We start from the raw sequence: 17,323 nt of genomic DNA on the forward strand, positions 1-17,323 counted from the left end.
GTTGCCAGGGGCTGAGGGATCAGGGATGGGGAATAACTGCTAACGGGTGTGGGGTGTCTTTTGGGGTGATGGAAATGTTTTAGAACTAGATAAAGGTGGTGGTCTAACAATGTTGTGAATGTCCCAAATGCCACTGAATTGTTCACTTTTTTTTTTTTGTGGTACCTGGAGTTTCCTTTATTTTTTTTATCTTTTGTTTTTATAAATAGATCTTTATTGGAGTATAATTGCTTTACAATACTGTGTTAGTTTCTGTTGTACACCAAAGTGAATCAGCCATATGCATACATATGTCCCCATATCCCCTCCCTCTTGAGCCTCCCTCCCACCCTCCCTATCCTACCCCTCTAGGTCATCGCAAAGCACCGAGCTGATCTCCCTGTGCTTTGCGGCTGCTTCCCACTAGCTAACTATTGTACATTCGGTAGTGTATATATGTCAGTGCTACTCTCACTTTGCCCCAGCTTCCCTCTCCCACCCCGTGTCCTCAAGTCCATTCTCTATGTCTACCTCTTTATTCCTACCATGCAACTAGGTTCATCAGTACCATTTTTTTTTTTTTTTAGATTCCATATATATGCATTAGAATACAGTATTTGTTTTTCTCTTTCTGACTTACTTCACTCTATGACAGACTTTAGGTCCATCCACCTTACTACAAATATCTCAATTTTGTTTCTTTTTATGGCTAATATTGCATTGTATCTATGTGCCACATCTTTATCCATTCATCTGTCGATGGACACTTTGGTTGCTTCCATGTCCTGGCTATTATAAATAGGGCTGCAATGAACATTGTGGTACATGTCTCTTTTTGAATCATGGTTTTCTCAGGGTATATGCCCAGTAGTGGGATTGCTGGGTCATATGGTAGTTCGATTTTTAGTGTTTTAAGGAACCTGCATACTGTTTTCCATAGTGGTTGTATCAATTTACATTCCCACCAACAGTGCAGGAGGGTTCCCTTTTCCAGCATTTGTTGTTTCTAAATTTTTTGTTAATAGCCATTCTGACCGGCATGAGGTGATACCTCATTGTAGTTTTGATTTGCATTTCTCTAATAATTAGTGATGTTGAGCATCTTTTCATGTGCCTCTTGGCCATCTGTATGTCTTCCTTGGTGAAATGTCTATTTAGGTCTTCCATCCATTTTTTAATTGGATTGTTTGTTTTTTTGATATTGAGCTCCATGAGCTGTTTGTATATTTGGAGATTAATCCTTTGTCTGTTGTTTCATTTGCAAATATTTTCTCCCATTCTGAAGGTTGTCTTTTTATCTTGTTTATGGTTTCCTTTGCTGTGTAAAAGCTTTTAAGTTTAATTAAGTCCAATTTGTTTATTTTTGTTTTTATTTCCGTTTCTCTAGGAGGTGGGTCAAAAATTATCTTGCTGTGGTTTATGTCAAAGAGTGTTTTTCCTATGTTTTCCTCTAAGAGTTTTATAGTGTCTGGCCTTACTTTTAGGTCTTTAATCCATTTGGAGTTTATTTTTGTGTATGGTGGTAGGGAGTGTATGTCATTCTTTTACATGTAGCTGTCCAACTTTCCCTGCACCACTTATTGAAGAGGCTGTCTTTTCTCCATTGTATGTTCTTGCCTCCTTTGTCATAAATTAGGTGCCCATATGTGCGTGGGTTTATCTCTGGGCATTCTGTCCTGTACCATTGATCTATATTTCTGTTTTTGTGCCAGTACCATACTGTCTTGATTACTGTAGCTTTGTGGTATAGTTTGAAGTCGGGGAGCCTGATCCTTCCAACTCTGTTTTTCTTTCTCAATATTGCTTTGGCTATTCGGGGTCTTTTGTGTTTCCATACGAATTGTAATGGCATTCTAATTCTGTGAAGAACGCCATTGGTAGTTTGATAGGGATTGCATTGAATCTGTAGATTGCTTTGGGTAGTATAGTCATTTTCACAATATTGATTCTTTCAATCCAAGAACATGGTATATTTCTCCATCTGTTTATGTCATCTTTGATTTCTTTCATCAGTGTTTTATAGTTTTCTGAGTACAAATCTTTTGCCTCTTTAGGCAGGTTTATTCTGAGGTATTTTATTCTTTTTGTTGAGATGGTAAATGGGATTGTTTCCTTAATTTCTCTTTCTGACTTTTCGTTGTTGGTGTATAGGAATGCCAGAGATTTCTGTGCATTAATTTTGTATCTTGCAACCTTACCAAATTCATTGATTATTTCTAGTAGTTTTCTGGTGGCATCTTTAGGATTTTCTATGTATAGTATCATGTCATCTGCAAACAGTGACAGTTTTACTTCTTCTTTTCCAATTTATATTCCTTTTATTTCTTTTTCTTCTCTGATTGCCATGGCTAGGACTTCCAAAACTATGTTGGATAAGAGTGGAGAGAGTGGACGTCCTTGTGTTGTTCCTGATCTTAGAGGAAATGCTTTCAGTTTTTCATCATTGAGTTTGATGCTTGCTGTGGGTCTGTCATATATGGCCTTTATTATGTTGAGGTAGGTTCCTTCTATGCCCATTTTCTGGAGAGTTTTTATCATAAATGGGTGTTGAATTTTGTTAAAAACCTTTTCTGCATCTGTTGAGGTTATCATATGGTTTTTATTCCTTAATTTGTTAATGTGGTGTATCACATTGATTGATTTGCATATATTTAAGAATCTTTGCATCTCTAGGATAAATCCCACTTAATCATAGTGTATGATCGTTTTAATGTGTTGTTGGATTCTGTTTGCTAGTATTTTGTTCAGGACTTTTGCATCTGTGTTCATCAGTGATATTGGCCTATAATTTCTTTTTTTGTGATATCTTTTCCTAATTTTGGTATCAGGGGGAAGGTGGCTTCATAGAATGAATTTGGGAGTGTTTCTCCCTCTGCAATTTTTTGGAAGAGTTTGAGAAGGGTTAGGTGTTAGCTCTTCTCTAAATGTTTGTTAGGGCTTCCCTGGTGGCGCAGTGGTTGAGAATCCGCCTGCCAATGCAGGAGACACAGCTTCGAGCCCTGGTCTGGGAAGATCCCACATGCCATGGAGCAACTAAGCCCGTGTGCCACAACTACTGAGCCTGCGCTCTTAGAGCCTGCGAGCCACAACTACTGAAGCCCGTGCTCCTAGAGCCCGTGCTCTGCAACAAGAGAAGCCACCACAATGAGAATACCACGCACCGCAACGAAGAGTAGCCCCCGCTCGCCGCAACTAGAGAAAGCCCACGGGCAGCAACAAAGTCCCAACACAGCCAAAAATAAATAAATTAATTAATAAATTAAAAATAAATAAATAAATAAATAAATGTTTGATAGAATTTGCCTCTGAAGCCATCTAGTCCTGGACCTTTGTTTGTTGGAAGATTTTTAATTACAGTTTCAATTTCATTTCTTGTGATAGGTATGTTTTTTACCAAAAAATATTTATATTTTTTAGGATATATTTTCTAATTCTTCCTGGTTCAGTCTTGGAAAATTGTACCTTTCCAAGAATTTGTCCATTTCTTCATGGTTGTCCATTTTATTGGCATATAGTTCTTTGTAGTAATCTCTTATAATCCTTTGTATTTCTGCAGTATCAATTGTGATTTCTCCTTTTTCATTTCTAAGTTTATTGATTTGCGTCCTCTCCCTTTTTTTCTGATGAGTCTGGCTAAGGGTTTATCAATTTTGTTTACCTTCTCAAAGAACCAGCTTTTAGTTTTATTGATCTTTGCTATTGTTTTCTTTGTTTCTATTTCATTTATTTCTCCTCTGATTTTTATGATTTCTTTCCTTCTACTGACTTTGGGTTTTCTTTGTTCTTCTTTCTCTAGTTGTTTTATGTGTAGGGTTAGATTGTTTATTTGAGATTTTTCTTGTTTCTTGAGGTGAGATTGAATTGCTATAGACTTCTCTCTTAGAACTGGTTTTGCTGTGTCCCATAGGTTTTGGGTCGTCGTGTTTTCATTGTCATTTGTTCCTTTGTATTTTTTTATTTCTTCTTTGATTTCTTCAGTGATCTCTCGGTTGTTTAGTAGCGCACTGTTTAGTCTCCATGTATTTGTGTTTTTTACAGGTTTTTTCCTGTAATTGATTTCCAGTCTCATAGCGTTGTGGTCAGGAAAGATGCTTGATACGATTTCAATTTTCTTAAATTTTCTGAGGCTTGATTTGTGACCCAAGATGTGATCTATCCTGGAGAATGTTCCATGTGCACTTGAGAAGAAAGTGTATTCTGCCACTTTTGGGTAGAATGTTCTTTAAATATCAGTTAAATCTATCTGGTCTATTGTGTCATTTAAAGATTGTGTTTCCTTATTTATTTTCTGTTTGGATGATCTGTCCATTGGTGTAAGTGACGTGTTAAAGTCCCCTACTATTATTGTGTTACTGTTGATTTCTGCTTTCATGGTTGTTAGCATTTGCCTTACGTATTGAGGTGCTCCTGTGTTGGGTGCATAAACATTTATAATTGTTATATCTTCTTCTTGGATTGATCCTTTGATCATTATGTAGTGTCCCTCCTTATCTCTTGTAATAGTCTTTATTTTAAAGTCTATTTTATTGGATACGAGTATTGCTTCTCCAGTTTTCTTTTGATTTCCATTTGCAAGGAATATCCTTTTCCATCCCTTCACCTTCGGTCTGTATGTGTTGCTAAGTCTGAAGTGGGTCTCTTGTAGACAGCATATAGATGGGTCTTGTTTTTGTATCCATTCAGCCAGTCTGTATCTTTTGGTTGGGGCATCTAATCCATTTACACTCAAGGTTATTATCGATATGTATGTTGCTATTACCATTTTCTTAATTGTTTTGGGTTTGTTTTTGTAGATCTTTTTCTTCTCTGTGTTTCCCACTTAGAGAAGTTTCTTTAGTATTTGTTGTAAAGCTGGTTTGGTGGTGCTGAATTCTCTTAGCTTTTGCTTGTCTGAAAAGCTTTTGATTTCTTCATTGAATCTGAATGAGATCCTTGCTGGGTAATCTTGGCTGTAGGTTTTTCTCTTTCATCACTTTAAGTATATCCTGCCACTCCCTTCTGGCCTGCAGAGTTTCTTTTTTTTTCTTTTTTTTTTTGTTTTTAACAAGAATATAGTGCTTTACCATTTACAGATCTTTCACATACATTCCATTTGACCCTCACAACAACCCTGTGAGGTAGGCAGCGCAGACATTATTCCCATTTAACAGATGAGGAAAGTGAATCTCAGAGCAATTAACTGATGTGCCCAAGGTTCTACAATTAGTAAATGATTTGTATTCATATCAGTCTTTGGTCTGAAAATTCAGCACCCCACCTCCCCTCATACTTGCCTACCTACTTCACAGGGATAATGAAGATAAAATGAATTCAAGGCTAGAAAAATACTTTGAGGGGAAAAAGGCACTATATAATTATACCCGCAAACTATAATTTTCCATGATATATGACTCATTCCCCTTCTTGTCCCAGCTTGTGCGTGAACCCAGAATTTTATATTGCCTCTGTTCTGTGTTCAGCTAAGCAACAAGTAAGGCAGGGGAACAGTGTGATTCTCTTTAAAGTTATATAGATTACAGTCAGGATAACTGCTATTATAGCAAGTTGAAAAACAACACAGAAAGGCCAATGTGCAACTGGGACCCACGGAAGCACATAGCAAAGCAAGCTGACATTATCAGATAGGGCATGATTGCATAGAAGGAAACATGGTGTCAGAGTTCACACTGGCACACACACAGTTACCTAAGGCAAAGTGGTGGCAAAGAAGAGTCATTTGTTCCGCATTATATAAACAAGAGCAGAAGATTCATGAGACCCCACGCAACAGTATCTTATGTCACACAGATCTCTCCAGCTGCCTCCAGAAAATATAAACAACACTGTCATCTTCATTTTAAAGAATGACTGTACCTGTGTTCATATCCTGAACTAAACCAAGGAATAGCTCCATGCTAAACTTCCTCGGCTAGAATACAACCAGTACCATCATTCCTAGTCAGACTAATAAACAGAATGTCTTTTAAGGTAATGAATTAGATGGCTGTGTTTAGATTTTTTTTCAGGATTCCCTTTTGATTCTCCTGCTTTTAAGACCCGAAGAAAGTTATATTGAGTTTTTATTGGTGATTCTAAGTATATGTGTTTATAACAGTTAAAGTGTGATAGGTGAATTTAACATATTAAAAGAGTGCTATAGCATCTGTTCGGAAAAGATTATATACTATACAAACTATTCAAGTCATACAAAACCATTTTTCAGTGTCTTTTCAACTGAGAAGAATCCTATTCAGCACGCTTCTCCTCCTGAGGTGGTTCATACTGAGCAAGCTTTGTTTTCAGTTTTTTATTTTCTTCTACAATAGCTTCATATTTCTCTTTCATTTCTGCCAATTCTAGGCAAAGCAGCTCTATTTCTGGATTTTCTGGGGTAGCAGCTCCTAAGTGATGCTTTAAAAAAGCCAAAGCACTATTAGGTTTCTCTGGTTCTTCATACAAGGCTACCAAAACCTTGGTCAGCGTGTCCAGCACCCTCGACTTCTCCAAGTACCTCCGGAACTGCTCGCGCTTCGAGTCGGCGGCTTTGTAATGGGCCATAGTGACAGCGGTGGCGGTGTAGCGGGCGCCGGAGACCGTGGCGGGCAGGCTCGGAGCAGCCTGGCCTGCAGAGTTTCTGCTGAAAAATCAGCTGATAATGTTATGGGAATTCCTTTGTATGTTACTTATTTATTTATTTTTTAACAAATTTTATTTATTTATTTTTGGCTGCGTTGGGTCTTCGTCGCTGCATGTGGGCTTTCTCCAGTAGCGGCGAGCAGGGGCTGCTGTTCGTTGTGGTCTGCGGGCTTCTCATTGCAGTGGCTTCTCTTTTTGTGGAGCGTGGGCTTTAGGTGCATGGGCTTCAGTACTTGTGGCACACGGGCTCAGTAGTTGTGGCTCGTGGGCTCTAGAGTGCAGGCTCAGTAGTTGTGGCGCATGGTCTTAGTTGCTCGGCGGCATGTGGGATCTTCCTGTACTAGGGCTCGAACCTGTGTCCCCTGCATGGGCAGGCAGATTCTTAACCACTGCGCCACTAGGGAAGTCCTGATCGCACAGCTTTGGCCAACCATGATCACAGCCATCTGAGGTTGGGCTGTGATTATCCCCACTTTACAAACGAGGAAACTGGGGCACAGAGAGTTTTGGTTGCTTGCCCAAGACCATACAGCCAGCCAGGTGGAGCCAGGATCACAAAGGGAAAAACATGTCTAATAGCACATCTGCTCTGTAGGTGATATTTGCAGGGTGTTGATTTTATTTAAATATGTGTGATCATCCAGCTTTATACATTATTTTTTCAACTCAGACTTTTAAAAAATGAATATTTAGATTGAAATCCTGTTTTTTCTACATTTTAGTTACATTAGCTTAGAAACTGTTTTCGAATAAAGAAATCCAGACTGTTGGTTGGCAGTTATGAGCAGGCCTCAGGCAGTGAGAGGAATTAGAATTGGGTTTTCCCACTTTGTGTCGACCATTAATTTCTACCACACTGAAACAACATTACATAGCTCTGATGTGTTGTAGCTGCATTTTGCAAGTAGGTCAGTATTGATTACCTTGACCATAGAATTATCGATGTCTATTTTCTGTGATTATTACATTTTGATGTCCCTCCTAACTGGGTGTGAACTTTCCTTCTGCAGAGAATCCTGCCAGCTACAAGGACAGATGGGGAATAGCAAGAGCCACCCGGGGCAGAGTTTCTCCTCGCGGTTTCTTCCTGAGGAGCAGGCCGAGATTGACGGATTGTTTGATTCTCTGTCGTCAGAGGAACTTGGCTCCAGTACCTCGCCCAGATCCTTCTCTCTGCAGGCACTGAAGGCAAGAGTAACAGTCAGAAGTCCATGTTTAGTTTGGAGAGGGGTCAGGCCAAAACTGGCTGTCTGTTCCTGTAGGACAGGTGTGGGAACACTGAGGGATGTGTCTTCTGGAAAGGGACAGATAGTACCTATTTTCAGCTTTGTGGCTTCTGTGGTCTGTGTTGCAGCTGCTCTGCTCAGCCTTCGTGTCACAGTGTTTTGGGGACTTTTCGCGCTTGAGGTTGACTAGAGGGGCTGGCCTCTTGCTGTCTCTTGAACCACTGTCCCCGGTTTCCCTCCAGACGAGTGACAGGCTGCCCTTAGCTGTATTTGTGGGTCCGATAACTGCAAAGTTTCAAGTCCACCTTGGCCTTTAGGATTCGTAAGTATTTGACGTCCTAGGAGTTTTGTGGTTTTCCTAACAAAATAACGAAGTTTCAGAGTCAAGGTTCACCTGACAACGAGTGAGAACTGCCCAGTTACCCATCTTTTGGCCTCGTTCCATGGGGCTCTTAGCCACGCGTTTGGGTGGTTTGGGTGCTCAGAGCGAGACAGCAGCGAAAAGACCTCATCGGCCCACCCCAACATACTCACCTTATAGTTGAGGAAACAGGCCAGGGAGGATTGGGGTCACAGCTTGTGTGTGTGTGTGTGTATCATGTGTGTATCTCCACTAGACCAAAAGCACCCCAGTCTGCTGGGTCGCCCACGATGCTGGAGTAGACAGAACAAGACAGGCCACTTAGGGACTTAACTGCTGAGTTGGTGACAGCATTCACAGGTGTTTATCAAGATAAATAGGGTGGGGCTTCCCTGGTGGTGCAGTGGTTAAGAATCCACCTGCCAGTACAGGGGACACGGGTTTGAGCCCTGGTCCAGGAAGATCCCACATGCCGCAGAGCAGCTAAACCCGTGTACCACAACTACTGAGCCTGTGTTCTGCAGCTCGCGAGCCACAACTACTGAGCCCGCGTGGCACAACTACTGAAGCCCGCGGGCCTAGAGCCTGTGCTCCACAAGAGAAGCCACCACAGTGAGAGGAGCCCACTGCAACGAAGAGTAGCCCCCACGTGCCGCAACTAGAGAAAGCCCACATGCGGCAACGAAGACCCAGTGCAGCTAAAAATAAAATTAAATAAAAAATAAAAAATAAAAAAAAAGAGAAAAGGATATTTACAGAATGTTACTGGCAAGACAATTAAGAACTAGATTTTTTTTTTTTTTTAATCTTTTGGCCGTGCCACGTGGCATGTGGGATCTTAGTTCCCTGACCAGAGATTGAACCCATGCCCCCTGCATTGGCAGCGTGGAGTCTTAACCACTGGACCACCAGGGAAGTCCCAAGAACTAGATTTTATTAATTTTTAAAAATTTTTATTGGAGTGTAGTTGATTTACAGTGTTGTGTTAGTTTCTGCTATACAGCAAAGTGAATCAGTTATACATATACATATATCCACTCTTTTTTAGCTTCTATTCCCATATAGGTCATTACAGAGTATTGAGTAGAGTTCCCTGTGCTATACAGTAGGACCTTATTAGTTATCTATTTTATATATGGTAGTATGTATATGTCACTCCCAGTCTCCCAATTTATCCTTCCCCCCCCCCCCTTTCCAATGCATATTGAGCACAAAGAACTCGGATTGATAAAGCTAGCTAATATATTTGGAAGTCCATAATATAGAGGAGACCAATTTAGCACTACACAGACCGTATGTTCCATATGGAAATAAAGTTAGACATGCAAATGACAGCTACTAGAATCTAGAATTGAGGAGATGTTGTAAGCAGAGTGAAGAGCAGACGATGGCCGGAGGCAGGAATGACACGGCCAGTCTGGGGAGACTGGGAAGTCTGGAGGGCAGGATGGGAACAGACGATGGAAGAGTCTGACGGCCAAGCTGAGCCACAAGCCAGGACGCGTCAGGTGTGTGGGTCCTGGGGTGTCATGATGCCCTTAGGCGGGGAGAGATGGTGCATTTGGGGATCTAGGAAGGTTATGTGCTGGTGGCAGTGGTTGGTCTTTCTCCCTTAGCTGTTTTTCCATCACCCTGCCTCATTTGACTGGCACCCTGTCTGACCTTTTCACCTACCTGTCCCCACAGAGCCACGTGGGGGAAGCTCTTCCCGCAGAGATGGTCACCAGGCTGTTTGAGGGCATGCGGAGGGTGGACGTGACCGGGAAGACCAAGGGGCCCAGTGAGCGCATCTCCCGGGAGCAGTTCACAGTGTCCATGTCCCACCTTTTGAAAGGAAATGCCGAGGAGAAGAGTCTCGTGATCCTGAAAATGATTTCTGCCACAGAAGGTCCTGTGAAAGCAAGAGAGGTCCAAAAGGTAAAAGGCCACCAGGCCCTTCGCAGCCATCCCAAGCAGTCTTGGTGTCCTTTGGTGGGGGACCTAGGACGATTAAGCAGCTGATGGAGGCATTGTGCACAAGTCCACCCTGGTGGGGGGCGGGTACCTAGACCACGTCACTGGTTGAGGTCAGAACTCCTGGACAAAAAGGCACTGGCAATCTAGACCAGCCAAAGGTATCATTAGAAAAATGAGTCACTACCCAAGTTACATGATCTGTTCCGTATTGCGGTCCATCACAGTTGGCCTTAAAGAGATGAGACGCCCTTCCCCATGTTGATATGATGTCGGTCATAGGTCACAACAGAAATACGATTAATGGTAAAATTGTGGTCTTCAAGTTTACAGAGGATCTGGTTGGCTCTGTGGCACACGTGCTAAACTACAGACAGGAGCTGAGAGGCTGGACTCAGAAGCAGGCCCCAGGCTCCCTTTCCAGGGTGCAGGTGCTGGCTGCTCAGCTGTGCTCCGAGATGAAGCTTCAAGGCAAGTGCCCTGCCTTAGTCCTTAGACCTTGGCCTTGTAGAGTGGTACCACGCCATCTCCATGACTGTAGGCTTGTACTAAAGTTTTGAAACCAGCAAATGTGAGTCTTCCAACTCTGGAGGACTATTTAGATTACTTAATTGTGGGCAGTCATTCATAGTATTTCCTTATAATCCTTATTTCTGCAGGGTCAGTAGTGATGTCCCCGCTTTCATTTCTGATGTTAGCCATTTGATTCTTCTCCTTTTTTCTTGGTCAGTCTAGCTAATGGTTTGTTCACTTTTTGTTATTTTCAAAGAGCCAACTTTTGGTTTTATGGGTTTCTCTGTTGTCTAATCTCTGTTTCATTTATCTTCATCCAAGTCTTTTATTTCCTTTCTTCTGCTTCTTTTAGATTTAGTTTGGTTTTCTTTCCTTTTTTTAAAAAACAATTTATTGAAGTATAGTTGATTTACAATGCTGTGTCAATTTCTGCTGTACAGCAAAGTGACTCAGTTATATATATATATGAATATATACATTCTTACTCTTTTTTAAAAAAATATTTATATATTTTTGGCTGCATCAGGTCTTAATTGCAGCACGCAGGATCTTTCATTGCAGTGTGTGGGCTTCTCTCTAGTTGTGGCACATGGGCTCAGTAGTTGTGGCACGTGGGCTTAGTTGCCCCATGGCATGTGGGTTCTTAGTTCCCTGACCAGGGATTGAACCAGAGTCCCCTGCATTGCAAGACGGATTCTTAACCACTGGACCACCAGGGATCTTGAGCATCTCTTCATGTGCCTCTTGGCCATCTGTATGTCTTCTTTGGAGAAATGTCTACTTATGTCTTCTGCCCATTTTTGGATTGGGTTGTTTGTTTTTTTGTTGTTGTTGTTGAGTTGTATGAGCCATCTGTATATTTTGGAAATTAAGCCCTTGTTGGTCACATCATTTGCAAATATTTTCTCCCAGTCTGTAGGTTGTCTTTTTGTTTTGTTTATGGTTTCCTTTGCTGTGCAAAAGCTTTTAAGTTTGATTAGGTACCATTTGTTTATTTTGGCTTTTATTTCTATCGCCCTGGGAGCCTGACCTAAGAAAACATTGGTATGATTTATGTCACAGAATGTTTTGCCTATGTTCTCTTCTAGGAGTTTTATGGTGTCTTGTCTTATATTTAGGTCTTTAAGTAATTTTGAGTTTATTTTTGTGTATGGTGAGAGGGTGTATTCTAACTTCATTGATTTAAAATGCAGCTGTCCAGCTTTCCCAACACCACTTGCTGAAGAGACTGTCTTTTCTCCATTGTATATTCTTGCCTGCTTTGTTGAAGATTAATTGACCATAGGTGTGTGGGTTTATTTCTGGGCTCTCTCTTCTGTTCCATTGATCTATATGCCTGTTTTTGTGCCAATATCATGCTGTTTTGATTACTATAACTTGGTAATATTGTCTGAAGTCTGGGAGGGTTAGGTCTCCAGCTTTGCTCTTTCTCCTCAGGATTGCTTTGACAATTCTGGGTCTTTTATGATTCCATATAAATTTTATTATTATTTGTTCTATTTCTGTGCAAAATGTCATGGGTAATTTCATAGGTATTGCATTATACCTATAGATTGCTTTGGGTAGTATGACCATTTAAACAATATTCTTCCAATCCAAGAGCATGGGATATCTTTCCATTTCTTTGAATCATCTTTTTAAAAATAATTAATTAATTAATTAATTAATTTATGGCTGTGTTGGGCCTTTGTTGCTGCACACGGTCTTCCTCTAGTTGCAGCAAGCAGGGGCTGCTCTTCATTGTGGTGCATGGGCTTCTCGTTGTGGTGGCTTCTCTTGTTGCAGAGCACAGGCTCTAGGCACGTGGGCTCAGTAGTTGTGGCTTGTGGGCTCTAGAGCGCAGGCTCAGTAGTTGTGGCACACGGGCTTAGTTGCTCTGCGGCATGTGGGATCTTCCTGGACCAGGGCTCGAACCCATGTCCCCTGCATTGGCAGGCGGATTCTTAACCACTGCGCCACCAGGGAAGTCCTCTTTAAATCGTCTTTAATTTCCTTTATTAAGGTTTTATAGTTCTCAGCATATAAGTCTTTCACCTCCTTGGTGAGGTTTATTCCTAAGTATTTTTTTTTTTGGTGTGATCTTAAAAGGGATTATTTGTTTACATTCCCTTTCTGGTATTTCATTGTTAGTGTAAAGAAATGCAATTGATTTCTTTATGTTAATCTTGTATCCTGCTACCTTGTTGGATTCGTTTAGCAGTTCTAGTAGTTTTTGTGTGGAGTCTTGAGGGTTTTCTATATATATTATCATGTCATCTGTGTATAATGATAATTTTACCTCTGCCCTACCAAGTTGAATACCTTTTATTTCTATTTCTTGTCTGATTGCTGTGGCTAGGATTTCCAATGCTATGTTGAAGAGAAGTGGTGAGAGTGGGCACCCTTGTCTTGTTCCAGATTTTAGCAGGAAGGCTTTTGGTTTTTCACCATTGAGTGTTATGTTGGCTGTGGGTTTGTCATAAATAGCTTTTATTATGTTGAGATACGTTCCCTCTATACCCAATTTTGTAAGGGCTTTTATCATGAATGGGTGTTGAATTTCATCATATGCTTTTTATGCATCTATTAAGATGATCATGTAGTTTTTGTCCTTTCTTTTGTTGATGTGGTATATCATGTAGATTGATTTGAATATGTTGAACCATCCTGGTGATCTTGGGATGAATCCATCTTGGTTGTGGTGTATGACCTTTTTTATGTGTTGTTGGATTCGGTTTGCTAATTATTCGTTGAGAATTTTTGCATCTATATTCATCAAAGATATTGGCCTGTAATTATCTTTTTTGGTAGTGTCTTTGTCTGCTTTTGGTATCAGGGTGACGGTGTCTTCATAGAATGTCTTTGGGAGTGTTCCTTCCTCTTCAGTCTTCTGGAAGAACTTGAGAAAGATCAGTATAAGTTCTTCTTTGTATGTTTGGTAGAATTTGCCTGTGAAGCCATATGGTCCTGGAATTTTATTTTAGGCAGGTTTTGTTTTGTTTGCTGTTTGTTTGTTTGTTTTAACAGATTTGATTTCTTTTCTAGTGATTGGTCTGTTTGAGTTGTCTCTTTCTTCATGATTCAGTTTTGGTGGGCTCTATGTTTCTAGGAAGTTGTCCATTTCTTGGAGGTTGTCAAATTTGTTGGCATATAATTTTTCATAGTATTCACTCATGGTTTTTTGTGTTTCTGTGGTATCTGTTGTGATTTCTCTTCTTTCATTTCTTATTTTGTTTATTTGGGTCTTCTCTCTTTTTCTTTTTGGTGAGCCTGGGCAAAGGTTTGTCAATTTTGTTTACCCTTTCAAAGAAACAGCTCTTGTTTTATTGATTTTTTCATTTGTTTTTTAATCTCTCTTTTATTTATTTCCTTTCTGATCTTTATTATCTTTCCTTTGCTTTATTATCTTTTCCTTTAGGTTTTGTTTGTTCTTTTTTCTAAATTTTTTAGGTAGTGTGTTAGGTTGTTTATTTGAGCTATTTGTTTCTTAAAGAAGGCCTGAATCACTATGAACTACCCTCTGAGAACTGCTTTTGCTACATCCCATAGTTCTTGTATGGTTGTGTTTCATTGTCATTTGCTCAAGGTATTTTTTAATTTCTTCTTTGATTTCATCATTGACCCATTGGTTTTTTTTAATTATTATTTTATTATTTTTATTTTTGGCTGCGTTGGGTCTTCGTTGCTGCGTGCGGGCTTTCTCTAGTTGTGGCGAGTGGGGGCTACTCTTCGTTGCGGTGCGTGGGTTTCTCATTATGGTGGCTTCTCTTGTTGCGGAGCAGGGCTCTAGGCTCGTGGGCTTCAGTTGTGGCACACGGGCTCAGTAGTTGTGGCTTGCGGGCTCTAGAGTGCAGGCTCAGTAGTTGTGGTGCACGGGCTTAGCTGCTCTGCAGCACGTGGGATCTTCCTGGACCAGGGGTCGAACCCGTGTCCCCTGCATTGGCAGGCAGATTCTTAACCACTGCGCCACCAGGGAAGCCTGACCCATTGGTTTTTTAGTAGCATGTTTAGTCTCTATGTAATTGTTTTTTTCTCGTTTCTTTTTCTGTGGTTGATTTTTAGTTTCATGCCGTTGTGGTCAGAAAAGATGCTTGAAATAATTTCTGTACTCTTAAATTTGTTGAGGCTTGTTTTGTGCCCAAGTGTGTGGTCAATCCTAGAAAATGTTCTGTGTGCACTTGAAAAGAATGTATTTTTTTTTTAGATGAAATGTCCTGAAGATATCAATTAAGTCTAACTGTTCTAATGTATCATTTGGGACCTCTGTTGCCTTATTGATTTTCAGTCTCAAAGCTCTGTTCATTGATGTGAGAGGGGTGTTAAAGTCTCCTACTATTACTATATTCCTGTCAATTTCTCCCTTTATGTCTGTTAGTATTTGTTTTCTGTATTTGAGTGCTCCTATATTGGGTGCATATATGTTGACAAATGTAATATCCTCTCCTTGTATTGATCCTTTTATTATTATATAGTGTCCTTCTTTATCTTTCTTTATAGCCTTTGTTTTTTAAAGTCTGTTTTGTCTGATATGAGTATTGCGACCCCTGCTTTCTTTTCATTTCTGTTTGCATGCAGTATCTTTCTCCATCCCCTCACTTTTAATACATGTGTGTCCTTTGCCCTAAAGTGGGTCTCTTGTAGGCAGCATATTGTAGACTCTTGTTTTTTTATCCAATCTACCACTCTGTGTCTTTTGATGGGAGCATTTAGTCCATTGACATTAAGGTAATTTTTGATAGATATATATTTATTGCCATTTTAAACCTTGTTTTCCTGTTGATTTTATATTCTTTTGTCCCTTTTTCTTTTTGCTTTTCCTTTTGTGGTTTGATGCTTTTCTTTTGTGTTATGCTTATAGTTTTTTCTTTTTGATTTCTGTGAATCTGTTGTATGTTTTTGATTTGTGGTTGCCCTGTTTTTCAAGTATGTTAACCCCTTCCTTTATCTACTTGCTTTAGACTGGTAGTCACTTAGGCTCAAACACATTCTAGAAAAATAATTGTGATCTTCTCTTTCCTATACATTCTTACTACTTTTCTATTTAGAGAAGACCTTTCAATATTTCTTTTAGGATAGGTTTAGGATTGCTGTATTTTTTTAGTTTTTACTTGTCTGAGAAATTCTTTTTTTCTCCTTCTATTCTAAATGATAATCTTGCCGGGTAGAGTGTCCTAGGTTGCAGATATTTCCCTTTCAGGACTTTGAATGTATCTTGCCACTCCCTTCTGGCCTGCGACGTTTCTGTAGAGAAATCAGCTGATAGCCTTATGGGGGTTCCCTTGTCATTAACTCTGTGTTTTTCTCTTGCTACCTTTAGAATCCTCTTTTTATGTTTAACTTTTGACATTTTTATTATGATATGTCTTGGTGTAGGCCTTTTTGGGTTTATCTTGTTCAGGACCCTCTGTGTTTCCTGTATCTGGATATCTGTTTCCTTCTTTAGCTTTGGGAAGTTTTAAGCCATAATTTCTTCAAATACATTTTCGATCCCCTTTTCTCTTTCTTCTCCTTCTGGGATACGTATTATGTGTAGATTGGCATGCTTTATATTCTCCCATAGGTCTCTTATATTGCTTTCATTTTTTTCACTTGATGTTCTGTCTGATGTCCTGATTGGGTGATTTCCTTTACTCTATCTTCCAGACCACTTATTCGTTCTTCTGCATTATTTATTCTGCTATTCATAGCCTTTGGTTCAGCTTTCGTCTCAGCAAATGAATCTTCGAATGTTTCTTGACTCCTCATTATAGTTTCTAGTTCCTTTTTACAGTAGTCTGCATTTCTATCGATAGCCTTTCTTAATTCCTTCAGTATTTTCATTATCTCCTTTTTGGACTTGGTATCTATTAGACTGAAGAGGCCTATTTCATGTTTGTTCTTTCAGGGGAATTCTCTCGATATTTTAATTGGGAGTGGGCCCTCTGCTTCTTCATTTTACTTATATTTCTCTTGCTCTGTGAGTATAGGAGAAACAATTATCTACTGTGGTCTTGGAGGGCTGTTTTTATGTGGGAGTGTCCCTGTGTAGCCTGCATGGGTTTAATATTTTTTTGGTGCAAGGCCTGTTTTTAGTATGGATGCCTGCTGCCTCTTTCCTCAGTGTGTGCTGGCTGTTATCCCCTTGATGGGAGGTGCGACTGGTGTTGCGGTGACCAGAGCCTGCACTGGACAGTGAGTGGGGGGGGACCCCTCTTCCCTCTGTGGTTGTCACTGCTCTTCCAGGGCAGGGTCTGCTCTCTAGTTGTTGGTGTAGAAGCCCCTAGCTCTGTTTCTGAGCTGCGTTTCTGATCTGCAGTGCAAGAATAGGCAGGATTGGAGCGCTCCCACTGGGAGAGGAGCCACTGAGTATTACTCTGCTGGAGCTGTTCACCTGTGAGTGTGTCACCTTTCACCCGCTGTGCGGGCTCACAAAGTGCACCGTTGTTGGCACTGCCCTCAGCCCCACCTCAACTGTGGGTGTGCCAGCAGTCAGCACTGGGGCCTCTCAGGCTTTGTTTTCACAAGGCCACCAGCACAGATCCACTGAAGTCAGGTCCCAGGACTGCAGTAGTTACACACCTGGACCCACTGTGGGAGCTATGGATGCAGCTCAGACCCTGGCCCAGCCCAGCCCCTGCATGTACGCGCCCACAAAGCCCACAGCTGCTAAGGCCAGACCCGTCCCAGCTGCGAGAGCACCAGTTGTCCGTTTGGATGT

The 17,323-nt window shown here is 40.7% G+C and overlaps 1 protein-coding gene and 1 pseudogene across 3 annotated transcripts in view; one reads left to right on the forward strand and one right to left on the reverse strand.

Annotated features, from left to right (window-relative positions):
• Window positions 1-17,323, forward strand: part of MEAK7 (MTOR associated protein, eak-7 homolog) — a 35,583-nt gene that overhangs the window by 5,526 nt on the left and 12,734 nt on the right. For 2 of the 3 annotated variants that reach the window (XM_068528730.1, XM_068528731.1), the window contains exons 2-4: window positions 7,605-7,782; window positions 9,868-10,098; window positions 10,461-10,605. In XM_068528730.1, the coding sequence (XP_068384831.1) occupies window positions 7,630-7,782; window positions 9,868-10,098; window positions 10,461-10,605 (529 nt within the window). In that variant the 5' untranslated portion in view covers window positions 7,605-7,629. Of the gene's footprint in view, window positions 1-2,452; window positions 2,476-7,604; window positions 7,783-9,867; window positions 10,099-10,460; window positions 10,606-17,323 lie in introns of those variants that run through there. The other variant, XM_068528729.1, reaches the window with a different exon arrangement.
• On the reverse strand, window positions 6,050-6,542 carry LOC137753272 (c-Myc-binding protein pseudogene; annotated as a pseudogene).

Source organism: Eschrichtius robustus, chromosome 19 (assembly GCF_028021215.1).
Source record: "Eschrichtius robustus isolate mEscRob2 chromosome 19, mEscRob2.pri, whole genome shotgun sequence".
Lineage (NCBI taxonomy): Eukaryota > Metazoa > Chordata > Mammalia > Artiodactyla > Eschrichtiidae > Eschrichtius > Eschrichtius robustus.